General features: G+C 37.6%; 1 protein-coding gene across 1 annotated transcript in view; it reads right to left on the bottom strand.

Moving 5' to 3' along the window:
• The window catches only part of LOC148015403 (myosin-11-like), a 107,553-nt gene that overhangs the window by 44,973 nt on the left and 47,582 nt on the right, over nt 1–14,998 (bottom strand). The window contains exons 4-6 of the mRNA XM_087665521.1: nt 4,976–5,121; nt 4,732–4,888; nt 4,554–4,612 (exon numbers count right to left, since the gene is read on the bottom strand). Of these exons, the coding sequence (XP_087521647.1) occupies nt 4,554–4,612; nt 4,732–4,888; nt 4,976–5,121 (362 nt within the window). The remainder of the gene's footprint in view (nt 1–4,553; nt 4,613–4,731; nt 4,889–4,975; nt 5,122–14,998) is intronic.

Consider the following 14,998-nt stretch of genomic DNA (forward strand, 5'->3'; position numbering starts at 1 on the left):
AGCCACACCATTTGATGTAGGATTGTAAGGGGCTATCAACTCCCTCTTAATGCCATGCATCTCACAAAACTTTTTGAACTCATTAGAAACATACTCGCCCCCATTATCCGTTCTTATAGCTTTTAACTTAAGCCCTTTTTGTGTAGTAACAAAAGCATGAAGCCTTTTAAAGGCATTCAACACTTCCTTTTTGCTCTTTAATACATACACCCACGACTTTCTACTAAAATCATCAATAAAAGTGATAAAGTAACATGCACCCCAATGTGAATTAACAGGCATAGTGTACACATCAAAGTATACTAAGTCAAGAGCATTGGACTTCTTAACGACACCAGAAAAATAAGGAGACTTTACATGTTTTCCATAAATGCAATCATTACAAAAGTTGAGACCATAGCCTTTTACATCAAATCTCCCTAAAGAGGAGGGAACTTGAAGGCCTTTCTGGCTCATATGGCCAAGTCTTTTATGCCTAAGTTCCATCTGTGAATGAACTTCAGCCACAACCAAAAACTTGCCCAAGTAATGCTTCACAATGTAAATAATACAAAGTCCCCTTTTTACTGCCTTTAACGATCAGCATAGAGCCCTTGTGGACCTTCCAAGCACCACCACCAAAAGTAGTAAAATATCCTCTTGCATCAAGCTGCCCAACTGACAATAGACTTTTCTTTATGCCATGGTACAAATCTGATGTCCTGTAAAACCAGCTCTTAGCCATTTTAAGGGCCAAATGAATGTTAAGACGGCACAATCATCCATGACCATTAATGATGATAATTTCGTAGAAGAAAAGATTGTGAGACGACAACTATCACTCTACTACTACTTTATTTGTTCCTTTCTCACTCTAGATATAAACTAGTTTTACCCCCTCATCTTAAGATTCACAATATATTTCATATTAGTCTACTCAAATCTTATGTTGTTCATCCTTGCATTAAGAGTCGTTAAAGATGGGCCCACCATGTGGGAAGGCCTTGCTTTGTCAATTGGGCTAGCCATGTTTGAAGGTCTCGCTTCATTTGACGATCTCGCCATGTGGAAATTCTTTCAAGGGGACATTGTGAGTAGAGAAAATAGAAAGGGGTTGAATAAGAGAAAGAGAATGTCTCTAGAAGTGAGTCGTAATTGATTGCCTTGGAAATACGCTAGGTTGAGAAAATCTTTGTCTTTGTCCTCTTCACACTTACACTCGTCTCAAAATTTCACATCCCCGTGATACCATATCTTTGATCTGCTCCGCTAATCCAAGTACCTCTTGCTGTCAAAACTGACCAACAAGTCTCCAAACTAATTTGCCTTTTGATTTGCTTGAGAATTGGCCTTTACCCTGCTCCTCGAAAGATAAATTGAGCCTCAAATCTAATATTGGTTAGCTAGGTTCATGAATATCCTTGAAATTCCTCAACTTTAACTGCTGGAGTTCAAGTCCTATGCCCTCAATTCTCAGTACGCATCCCGAGGTGATTGTCAAAGCCTAATTTCTATAGTAAATTAAGATTTACAATAGAGATTGATTGAAATCTCTTTCTCTAATAGCTCAAACTAATGAAAAATACTAAGATAACTTGAGAGAGAGATGGGGAATGAGAGAGAATGATGTAGAGAGAAATTTCAAAGTTTCATCACGAGAAATGTTAAAAATCTACTGTTGCCTTGCTTAAACAACCATGAAAGCTGTCACCTATAACTTAGGACACCACCAGAAAGACCGTTGCTCCCTCCTATATACTGTCATCTATACCAAAAGGACCTTGGGTTGCTGTCATGTGCTCTCAGAGGGCTCCAAACTGCTGTCACATGCTGTAGAATAGAACTCTCACAGCTGCAAGTCACATCAGCAACCTCTCCTTGCTCTCTAATTACCTTCTCCTTTCTCACAATGGCTAAAATAGACTTCCACCAATCCCTAAAAACGTTTTTACCACTTACATGGGTAATTTTTGCGGAGTGACAATCTTCTAATCCCAATTTTCAACATTATCTAGCTTATTAAATTAATTTTTATAATATTAATTTTAAAAATTAATTTGATAATTATTCTAATACTCAAAAAATTAATTCCACCAGTCAATAATTAAACTGGCTAGGTCTACTTATCTTTCAAGTATCCCTAAGCAGTTATTGACCCTTAGACTAGTATTAATTAATTAATTAATACCTAGTCTCTGATGTTTACACTAACATTAGTAGCTAATAAATTGATCCAAGCCCAAATCCGATACCAAATACCACCTAGTACCTATTACGCATGACTTATTACAATCTTTGCCTTTGACACCCAACTAATATCTCGAGGCCCTGGGTTCCACACTATGAAATAATTAACTTGCACCTCACATGTGCAAGTGACATTAGAACATTTGATTAACTTTTAATCCAATGCTAAGGAAAGCAATAAAATTTCACACCCTCGTGACACTCAAGACAAATGTATATGCATTCTTCCGAAAAATCAACCATATATACATGCCCTTAAAAAAAACACATCTCCTAGACAAAGCAATGAACTGCAACATATACTCTAAAATTTGATAATGCAACAAAAAAGGCTGATTGAATTGCAAAGGCAAATGACCCAACAAGGCATTGAAAGCATCCATCGACTAATGGATTATTTCTAACAGATTTTCATTGAGGCACGAAGGATGATATTGTAAAGAAGACTAGAGCCTTCAAAAAATATTAGCAATGTTGAAAGATCACAACAAAAGAAATACCAACGTTGCACGGACAAACACATTCATAAAGTGATTGTTCAAAATACCTATAAAAGAGGAAGAAAAAAAATAGAAAATGATGCAAATTTAGCATAATTGTATAACCTCTATATTGTTAACAAAGCCAAAATCCAAATCCCTACAACAATGCAAGAGTTCCAAGTCGAAATTTATTAAAGAGCCAACTATGTTTCCCATAGCCATCTTAGGAGCACAACATACTAATTTTTACTTGTTTTTTAAAATTATGTTGACACACAAGAGAGGTGGTGGTGTGTGAATATAACCACAAACAATATCCAAAGCAATGGAAACCAATGGACATTGAACTTGGTTAACATCTTAAAGCCAAACATAGAGTGATTCCATCATACAAAAGAAGTTCGAGTGAAAGGATATAACACAAGATAAAAGATCACCAAAACTTATGTGGTACGAGGTTTCCTTATTGTCCAACAAGACTAGCTTCTCATCCAACTAAAAAAGTGAGGTTGCAACCCCAACTTGCAAGATGGTGTCTGAATAGAGCCAAAATTGCTTGCAATACATATATAAAGGGTAGGTCCAACTTTGCTCTAAAAGCAGCCCTCCCCCCTTCCCCTCCTTTTGCACTAGCCATATTGTTCAATCATTGTAGTCTTTGATTTTTTTGGTTATATAAGTAGTCACTATTTTATGTGCATGTGTGCGCTTGCAAATGTCCTAACAACTTGTCAAAGGGTGAATCCACGCAAAATGCATGCACCCTCTATTTCTTGTGTGAGAGATTGGCATTGGGATCAAGGTGACCATAACAACTAGTAGCTCCCAAACAATGTGTGTAATTGTATGTTTAGCAATGTAAGTATCTAATCATGTAAAAGGCTAAAGTAGTTTATATTTATACTTTTTGGGTTCTTGATTTATCGTTTAGGACCAATCCCAAAACTCCAATGTACAACTCCAAAACATGTTTCTGTTTCCATTTCACCATTTCCAAAACCCATGGCAACTATGCTATAAACAAAAAGGGAAGGCTGAAAGTTTGAACCTTGGAAGGTGGGTTTTTGGGAGACTCAGAGTTTAGGCCTTCCTACACTCTAAGTGGTCATATTAAGATCGTTTAGAACTTTAGTTTCAAGTGTATTTTTAATTGCTATGAAAGTCATGCATCTATTAAAATAGACAGTCCATTGTCTATAGCGAGGTACAAGTTGATTCTGTGATTGTGCTTGGCTGAATGTGATTGCGTGTGCAAGCAACAGCCCCAAGTATGTGCCTACATATCCAGGTTTGTCACTGTTTGATCATGTTTGCTGTCCAAGTCCCTCATTCACAAACCATGGCTGTTAGCTTGTTTCACACTCAAACTATGCCCAGACCTGTTGTGTTTTACATCTGCGCTGCATTGTCTGTTGGCTGAACAGTTCGTCTGCAGCAGTTCTGAGCCCACTTGCCTAACCACTGTGTTTTCCAGCCAATAATTGCTGCCAGCAATCTCATATAGTTTCACTGCAGCTTGCTGAACATTTAGTTGCAAAAGTTCCTGTATGCTTCCAGAATAAGTTGCCACTCTACTGTCCCCCATACCCTCACTCCTAGTTCCACACAAAACATGCTTTACATCCAATGTTTCATAACTCTAGAAGTCGAATTTTCTTTCTGCAAGTAATGGCAAGCTGCTGATCAATATATGGCATACATGCCAGGCATCTGGATTCTGCATTGATGAATATACTTGTACATGTACAAGAAAAACACACTTACTGCAACAACTAGACAACTGCAAGATTTTTGAAGCAAAGGATAAAGAGCAATCAGGGAAAAGGCACACCTGCTCCAGCTCACCTCGAATTGTCGTTTCGTACTGTTTTTGCATTGCCAAAAGCCTCAAGAAGCGGATTTGACTGAAGTGGAAAATAGCACAAAGTGAAGCACATACTTCAGCTATCATAAGATGCTCAGGCAACCAATCATAAACCACTGTATTCAGAGTCATATTATTGCCAGAGAATGGAAGCTCTACCTCCAGAACCTGTTGTTCGACTGTTCGTCCATCTGTAACAGCCCTTCCACCCATATAAGCCAAATATTGCATGATAAGTTTTGTTGTCTCTGTCTTGCCTGCACCACTCTCACCACTAACAAGAATTGACTGGCTTTGAGACTCGTTAATCATAGCCCTGCATTACCATCATCGCATGTCATGTACACAACAAAAATGCTTACAACATTGTTCTTGACAAGATTAAAAATTAGCTTTCCAGCACCTGTAAGAAGAATCAGCAACTGCAAATACATGAGGATTTAACTCCCCTAATGGAGCTCCCCTATATTGTTCCATCATATGTGAATCATACAGATGCGGCAATTTAGCAAAGGGGTTGACTGCAATCAAGATATTTCCTGTATATGTCTGTAAAGGACGTGAAATAGTCAGAAAGCTACAAATTATTTCTGAAAACCACTGCAAAATTGTAGCCTATGACCATTACTGTCTTGAGAAGAACCTAAAGCAAGTGGATACAGCACTTTAATTGTGACATAATGACTATCTCACCCTCAACAGAAAAAATACAGAGTGAATATCAAGTACACAACAAGTTATAAGAACTCAAAGAAGACCTTTATCTAAACATAGCAGTCCTAACTGTGCATTTAGCCTCACTAAATTACTGTGCCGAAACTGTATACATTGCAAATGGCACTTGCCACAAGCACATGGATAAGGCTTATAAAACGAGAAAATATAGATGGCAGAGTCATGAAGGTGTACAGTGATATTACATCTAAAGTTGCTTGCATGCTACATGTAATCAGTATGCTAGCAATCTTATTTCTGAAAACAATAGTTGGTTGCAGGGACAATTTTAGTGGCTAATATTTGCCACTTTGCTATTTTCTAAGAATCAAAAAATGCTTCAACGTTCGACTAGAATGAGTAATAAATTTTTTAAGATGATTTGCCACACTTTGATATTTCTTAAGAAAATTTACACAAGATTCACAACAAACTCTAAGATTATTCCCTGTCTATAGTATAATTTGGGCAACATTTCTAAGTAGATATATCTTCTATACTTTTTTTCAAGAATCAACAAGGATTGGCCACAAAATGTGTAAATCCAAAATAAATGAATTTCTGAGAGTTGTCCCTAGTTGGTTGATTAAGTAACAAGTTAGAGGGCTGTGTGTGGTTGAGATGATATGAGCAATTCTGAAGAAAGATAGCATGCAAAAAGACCAGAATATCTAAGTGGTACATCCCTCTTGAGCTCCAAGCAATGCTCTAGCTCTACACTCTACTACACCCTATGTTGGACCTTACCAAGGTTGACTTTACTTGGAATGCCTCTAGGTAAAGCTGCAAAACTTTAGGAAAATCTGCTAAATCACCCTCCTCCAACCATGTTATATCCATTGATAAATAATTCTGAAACTTCACTGGATAGCAACTTGAAACTGTACCTCTTATCCTCCCTTCCTCATGTGCAAATATTTGTTTAAGAACCAAGATCTCATCAAGCATACCCTTTGGCACATCTCCATGGAAAAGTCAAAGAAGACTTACATGGAACTCATTATGAATCTTCCATTGATCCAATGGCTTTAACCTGTAAGCTACATCACTGATCTTATCTGTCACTTGAAGAGGCCCATAGTACCACATGCTTAACTTAGAGAACAAGCATTCTTTTCCCTTCATTTTCTTAAACCTCTTGCCTCTATGTCTCAAGGATTAAGTGAAGAATGATATTAAAGAGTGTCATACTCATCTTGGACCTAAAAACATAGTGGTAGACACAATCCACTAATGATAACAATGATGATGCTACTCTTGAGATATTGTATCTTTGCCGTTTTCTTCCAGAGCTAGTACACTCTGAGGATCGGCCCACCATTATCTACTCCAATAGCAAAGTCCTATTCGAGTTCAGTGTAGTCAAAAGTTTTAGAAACGGCAGTTTCGTACTGGTTCAAACACAGGAAATGGTTTCAAAAAACTTTGGAAATAGCAAGAAACAAGTTTCATACACACACAATATATATGTAGTATATCTAAGTAATACATTAAGCAAAAATATGCAAATAAAGCATGATCAATCTTTAACAAATGGATGACTTTTTTAAGAACCTGAAAAATACAATTGCACTTTAATTAGGAAACATTGACCTTAAATCAGATTCCAAAAATATCGGATAGTAACTTGTAAGGTTTATGAATCATAAGATTGTCATATCTAAACTGGCCTAAAAAAATAATCTAAAGGGTAGTGCATATAAGCTAACTTGCACACATGAAATAAATCAGAAAATAAAGTAAAAGACTCACTAAACAAATGAGTTGGAATGCTCTAGTATGGTAGATGGCCACGATAGGCCCCAAAGGTTGGCACCCCTTGACGGCATTTTTAAAGCACTATTCAAAGCTTGAACAAACTATGCAGCACTCTTGTAATGCCAATGATTCCCATGTGCCTTGCACTTGAATCAATCCAAAGTTGTCTTCAACACATTGTCCTTGTTGCTCTCACCAACCTCAATCAAATGCACGATAAATCTATCCATTCACACTCTAACAAGTGTAATGCATACAAATACACATTGTTCTAAATTTAATTGGCATGCATAATGACATTGGAGGTTACATAAGTAACATTGGAAATGCAAATTTGATTCCACACAACTACACACTGCAAACAATATGTAATCCATGCAAATCTCAGCTCCAAACTAATCTAATTTACTCTACAAAGACTCAATCCTAATCATGCATTAATCCCAATGCTTTGTCCTAACCTTTGCACACCCAATCACTGTAAAACTAAGTAAAATCAAATTTGCACTACTGCCATAAAAAGCCAACATTCAATTCATGCCCAAAACCAATCGGCAATTGCTTTGATCCTTGTAGTATGCATTTCAATATGCCTGCCTTGAATTTTCCTAATTTTTCCATGTGTTTCGCACAAAAAATGAGCTAAGATTTGCCTTTTATATGTTCCAAGCTATATTTTTAGTGATTTCTTGAGACACAACTAATCCACAAATGCACATTGTCCTTGTCACCTTCAACTTTGGTCTCCAACCAGCTTTAAAGTATTTGTAAATATGCATGAACACTTAACTTGACAAACCAAAAAAATAACAACCAACATTTGATCCCAATTTTATAGAACATTCACCTTGACAACTATCTTGCATAGTCCCCATCCAATCCCACACAATTTCTCTCACAAATAGAAAGATTTCTTGCAATGAGATTGTGAGAAATCACTTTCTTCATGACAAAGTTGTCTAGAAAGTACATCATAAGGCTCAAGATCTCAATGGAGAAAAAAGAATATCAATATGTGGTCCTTGAAATAACCTATTTTTAAAATATGTTTAGATCAATAATAGCAATAGCTATTGTAAATGGATTCCCCATGTAGAGAGAAGAAGATAAGCTACTATCTTGACTCTATATATCTGGTAAGCTCATGCTCCATGGCTGAAACCTTCAATTTCTACAACAATGGAGAAGAATGGTCATCTCCAAACTTGGTTGCTCAAATGCGAAAGAGACCCCAGATAGCCAAATCAACTTTCTAAATGAGTCACCAACTTCTCATCAATCAAAATTCGAATTTAATTGATGGATAATTAATCAATGGCTAATTACTTATGATTGAGCTGCTCACTAGATGAAACTTAAGCATCGGGCCTACTTTACAACTTGAGTTGCTTAGAGTTGCAAACTTTGAATTTAATAAAAGTTTCACATTGTACCTTGTTCCTTTGCCATGTCTTTCTACCCATAGCCTATACACTTATCCATTGCATGGCCGGTGTCAAATGCTTCACTTATCAAAACAATGGTCACCGTGCCAAGTGCTAGGGATGCCAAAATTAAAGCTCAGTTTAATTTTTAAAAATTAGTTAAGGTTAATTAAATCATCAAGTTGATTTCTCATTCTAGTGACAATATCCATCATAATCACGAATAATCAACAAATCAAGATTTGTAACCAAGCCATGTACATTATCCATTAAACATTTTGAATGGCAAATAACTACTTATAAATCCACAACATATATAGACCAAGTAGGCTATAAGTCCACAATATACGTGGAAAAAAATGTTTTTCAAAAGTTTACTAGACATCCTATGTGAACTACATTTCTATCCACAACTATTGTGTCTTTACCAACTGCTTCCATTCAACGATCAAGCACATTAGACCTATTATCATCTTGTTTTGGAGCAAATTGAGTTGCTAAGCCTTAGAATGGAGTATATCCCTACACCAGATAGCAAATGTCTTCACCAAGGCATTACTTCTCAACAGCCTTGGGAGTATTTTGTGTTGTGTCCAAGTTGAACCACCAAGATTGTAATTTTCTCAATTTAAAGAGAAACCATGTTTTTACCCCTAATCCATTATACAAGTGTTTAATACCCCTCCACTCATTCTAGTTCTTATTCTTTGTAGAAGAGCGTGTTGAGTTTGCATGTGCAACTCCATGTATAGGCATTGTATTCTCAAGTCTTTTAGAATGGCCATAACTGCAACCAACAAATCGATAAATTTTTTGTCACCTATTCATAGGCCACACAACTTGTAAATACCATAGTTCTCTTCAGTACTTCTTTCTACCTAGGATGATAGTCAAGAAGCCCCTCTTCGTTGTCCACATGGCACATGCCTCTATATTCTTGTTACCATCATTTTCAACAACACGTAACTTGTTATGTATCACATCACATTATTTCATTTCATTCATATGTATTACCACACAATGGTCTTCACAAAAAATACAAGTGAGTCATCATGTATTTCATATTGAAACTTCTTTATATGACCCATCGTATTAAGTTAGTATCAGGTTTCGTAGGATTAGGGTTATTTAATTAAAGGAAAGTAATGCATTAATCATATGTACCCTTTGATTGCATTGTAACCCTAAGAGGTCTAAGAAGACTCTTTCCTTCTTCAATGGCCTTTGCATCTAAGATTGAAAATTATACAATATGATTCAATTGCACCATACTTTTTGTTTTTGCAATTAAACCAGACACAAACTAGGTTGCATAACTCTATTTTCAAAGAAGACCAGTTCTCTACAACTCCTTCTCAATGATAATCACACTAAGATAAAACACCTAAGTATAAAAAAAGCCTCTATGTAAAGGAAAGATCAAAATTTTTAATCACATGATTAAGTAAATATTGCACCTGCGGCATAACTAGAGTTAGAGTAAATTTACGAGCCCAAGACCCGAGGAAATCATGGGATGTCAAAGGCAAAAGTTCCTATAAGTTATGCCCCATAGATACCTAGTGATATCTGGTGCCAATTGTTGGCCTAGGTCATTCATTTGGCCATAAGTGTCAGTTGATGACATTAGAGAAGTGGCGTTTAATGGTACCTAACCCCAATCTAATAGTCAAAGATGTCAGAGAGATACTCAGAAATGGAAGTTGCCTAGCCAATTTAATTACTGGCTAGTTAAATTATTTTTCTGGATACCGAAATTTTAATAGACAAATTTGTAATATTTAAATATTGAAAATTAATATTTAATTATACATAATGCTGAAAAAACCATTTGGGAAGGCTGCCACTTGTCAAGAATGCCTATGCAAGACTAAAAAACGTCTTTAGAGGCTAGAGAGAGACATTTTTAGTGCATTCAACTTGCAAGAGAGAGGGAGAAGATGATACTAATTAGAGGATCTTCTGAGGCAGCCAAGGGTAGGAGAAGACAAATCAACAAGTGACAATATCTACAAGCTGTTAAGACAAGGCAATTGCAATAAATGACTGTTTTTTTTTCTTCTTCACAAAAAAGTTTGAATTTTCTCTCTCCTTAATATTCTCTCTCCTAACCTTGCTCCAAAAGATTACAACATTGAGATCACCAAAGGATGAGAAATTTTAGATTTCTCTCCTGTAAACCCTAATCTACAACAGAAATTAGGATTTAGCAATAACCTTAAGCAACGTGCCAAAAATTGAAAGTTCCAAGACTTGGATTCAACAAGGTTGAAGTTGTTTTTAGTCAAATTCACGTGGAGGGACCAACAAATCAATGAAATTAGGGCATTTTTCATCTCCATCAAAGCGGATAAAGGCCAATTGCCTACCTAAATCAAGGGGCAAATTAGATTGAAGACTTACTAATCATTTTGGACACCAAGGGGAGTTAGAATACTAAAAGGGATGTGGAAAAACCCTATACATCAAGTTCTTCAATTAAGTTAAAGAAATACCAAAAGAGACACCAATTTTGGAGCCAATAAGGAACCCATTGCCCAAGATTGTAAGTTAACTTGCATTTCTTAATTTTGTAATAAATGTTGCTCCTATAACTAGGTTGTAATCAAGGAATTACCACCCCCATGGAAGGAAGGTTGGTTTCACTAAGCCTCAATTGACCCTTTGTTATCCACCAAATTTGGCTAAGATCTACTCCAAATGATTGAGAAATGCTGAGATCTCTTGAGAATTATTAGAGACGGTGAGAGAATGCCAAAGAAAAGAGAATTTCCTAGTCTCCAAGCAAGAAATGGCTGAAATTGATTGGTGCTTAATCTAATTGGCCCAAATTCCCATCGCCTACTACTAGGGGAAGTGCCCAGCTGCTGTTACCATCAGCTCCTAGTGCCAGAATTGCTATCCCCTATTGATTCTAACCTTCCGACTACTGCCTACTACCTCCAATGGTTGAGAACACATTTGAAAATTCTAACCAATAGCACCTTCTCTAACTCTCTCTAGGCTGAAAATTGATTGAATGGCTAACCCCTCAAAAACATTTTCTTAGTTTGCATGGGTATTTTTACCAAATGGCCATCTTCTAAACCCATTTTTCAATATTATCCAACCATTTAATAATTTTTAAAATTAAATAAATCTGAAAATTAATTTCAACCCTTCTGACCCTACGCAAATTTAAATATACCCATCCACAATTAAATTGGCTAAGCCATTTGCAACCTTGAGTGATCTCCAACCTCTGTTTACCCTTAGACTAGCATTATTTAATTATTCAATGCTAGTCCCTAGTGTCACCACTAACACTTACTAGCCAAACAACTGTCCTAGGGTCAAAATTAAAAACAATTGACCACCAAAACCCAATTGGCATAACTTATCACAACTTTTGCTTTTCGGCACCCACTGCATCCCCAAGGTCCTTGGCCTCTTACCATGAAATAACTGCCATGTGCATCACATGTGCTAAACAACCATGCATATTTGACATATAACTTAATCAAATGTTATTGGAAAGATTTTTACATCTTAGAATTTCACATCTCCAAGATAGACAATGTCTATTACGTTCCCTGACTTAGGGTGACTTTGTTGATTGTAACAAGCAGTCTTCTTTATAGCAACCACAATTGAGGTGAAACCAACCTTCCTTCTCGGATAGGGTGATTTAACCTGATTAAGCACTTAATTACAGCAATTAGCAAATGAACATAAACTGAAATGCTCATTTTACCTTCATAAACTTGGACAGTGGACACCCTATTGGCCCCAAAACTGACGCCCCATTAGGTATTTCTTTAATTTCAATTGTTGATGGATAAATTACAAGCCGAGATTTCACGATCTCCTTGGCTGATTCAAAAGCCCCTTGCTGTTCCAATAATCAGCAAAGCATTCAGGCAAATTGCCCCTTGATTTTCACCTAGGACTTGCTCTAATGGAACCCCAACTGGTCAAATGCTGCCCCAAATTCACAATAGATGGGCTGGCATCTGAAATCCTCACAATTCCACGAATTTCCAGCGCTGATTTCAGTGTACAATGCCTTTGACTGATGGCACGGGTCCCAAGGTGGCTGCTAAACCCTAATTACTGCTGTAATTTAGGGTTTACAGCAGTAAACTCTCTACTATCCACCAAATTTGGCTGTACTCTGCTATCCATAGCTGAGAATTGTTGAGGATACTTGAGCATAGACTGGAGGAGATGAGAGAATGCTATAGAAAGAGAGAAAATCAGCTGAAATGTATCTTCTGATTCGTAGCTCTGATGACAAATCTGATGGCACCAACAGCTTCAAAAGGGGGATAAAACACCCACTCAGTCGGCGATCCCTCCTCTCCTACTGCCGCCTCTCTTGAGGCGGAACAGAAAACCTGCTGCACCCTATCCTGTCACGGCGCGCGATCAATCGTCGTCTTCTCTCAGAGCCAAATCTGATCACCTCCTCTCCCTCCACCAAGCTCCGAATGGCTGCCATTCAGCTTTCACCACCCTCCAACAGCCTTCTCCCTAGTTGCATGGGAAAGTTTTGCCAAGTGGCAACCTTCCTAATGCATTTTCAACCATTAAATTAATTTTTCAGAATTAATTAATTCTGAGAATTAATTTCAATCCTTTTGACCCTACTCGAAATTAAACATGCAAATTTGGAATGAAATTAGCTAGGCCATTTGCAACTTGGAGTGGTTCCCAACCTCTGTTGACCCTTAGACTAGCATTAATTAATTAATTAATGCTAGTCCCTAGTGTTGCCACTGACACTTAATGGCCAAACAATTGTCCTAGGGTCCAACCTGGCACCAACTGACCACCAAAACTCCGTTGGCATAACTTAACACAACTTTTGCCTTTAACACCCACTGCATCCACAAGGTCCTTGGCCCGTTCCCATGAAATAACTGCCATGTGCATCACGTGCTAAACAACCTTGCACATTTGATTAGTAACTTAATCAAATGTTACTAGCAAGATTAAAGCATCTCAAAATTTCACGTCCCCGTGACAAATTTCCAGCCAACAAAACATAATAGAAAGCTGAAAAACAGTCCAAAACTATTGCTAGAAACCATTGGATGCATCCATAACTCATGTTTCTCAACCGTTCCGACTTCAAAACCACAGTAAAGCATATTCTCAGCATAAACCATGGCTGAAACTGTCAATGGCATTCGTTTACATGCGGCTGTCCATGGAATCAGCTGTAAACCATTAAAAACTGAGCATAACCTGATCATAAACTGATCATGGACTGATATGAGAACTAATCACAAATGGCTGCAAATGTGACTCCAAACTGATCACAAGCTGATGGTTTAAAAAAAACTGATCAAAAACTGATGCAAAACTGATCCCAAAGTGATCATAAACGGTTCTCAAACTGTTCAAAAACTGAGCTGAAACTAATCAAAAATTGATCTCAAAACTGAGGCAAAAACTCATGCCAAACTCGTCCAAAAACTCATGCATAAGTATAGTCTCAGAGCCGTGGTGACAACCATACTCATATACATGTATCTCACAGTGACTAGTACACCGAGTAGTGACCTCAAGGCAGACATACTGTCAGCACAGTATCTTGGATGCATGCTGAATACATCCAAGATCCACTACATACGAGAGTTGTTCAAAATTGGTGGAGTGGAAGTGCTACCTCCCCCTTGAGCATCAGGCAATGCTCCGAACGCCCGCTCTGCTGAACCTGAGTAAGCCCGATCCAAAGTCGGCTCTAAATGAAAGGCATCGAGATAAAGTTACAACAACTGAGGATGGTTTGGCAAGTCATCCTCTTCCATCCATTTTGCATCCATTGGTGAATAATTTTGAAACTTCACCAAATATCTTCTGGAAACTTTACCTCTGACCTTCCTTTTCTTATGTGCCAAAATCTGCTCGGGTATCAAAATCTCATCTAGTTCCTCAACCTCTGGCTGAATTTCAGCAAATACATCTTCTAGCACATCACCACGAAAAGGTCTCAACAAACTGACATGAAAGGCATTGTGTATCTGCCAATGTGGAGGTAATTTCAGTCGATATGCAACATCACTGACCTTTTCCAACACTTGAAAGGGCCCATAGTATCTCATGCTTAACTTCGGATACAACCTCTCTCTTCCCTTCATCTTTTTCAGCCTTGCCTTTTCGAAACGCAGCAATATATAATCGCCCTCTGCAAACTGCAAAGCACGTCTATGGCGATCAACTGCCCGCTTTTGCTTATCCTGTGATCTCTGAAGTGCATACTTTATCTTTGCATAGGCTGTATCCAAGCTTTCCACAAAGCGATCAACCTCAAAGATCTTATCCTTAGTGTGCAAAATAGGTGGAACCTTCTTGCCACCCTCAACCACCTCAAATGGAGCCTTACCAATGAAACTATGCACCGTATTATTGTATGCAAACCATAGTGACAGGAAACGGCCGGAACGGCCCCCCGGCACGTGGAATCGTCATCCCTGGAATGTATCCGTCATGGACCGCGTTTCCAAATGATGGAACATTCCCTGTCTCGTTTCAAACAAGGAACG

The sequence above is a fragment of the Lygodium microphyllum genome, chromosome 24 (genome assembly GCF_053477565.2).
Source record: "Lygodium microphyllum isolate KBCC chromosome 24, Lygodium_microphyllum_v1.1.10, whole genome shotgun sequence".
Lineage (NCBI taxonomy): Eukaryota > Viridiplantae > Streptophyta > Polypodiopsida > Schizaeales > Lygodiaceae > Lygodium > Lygodium microphyllum.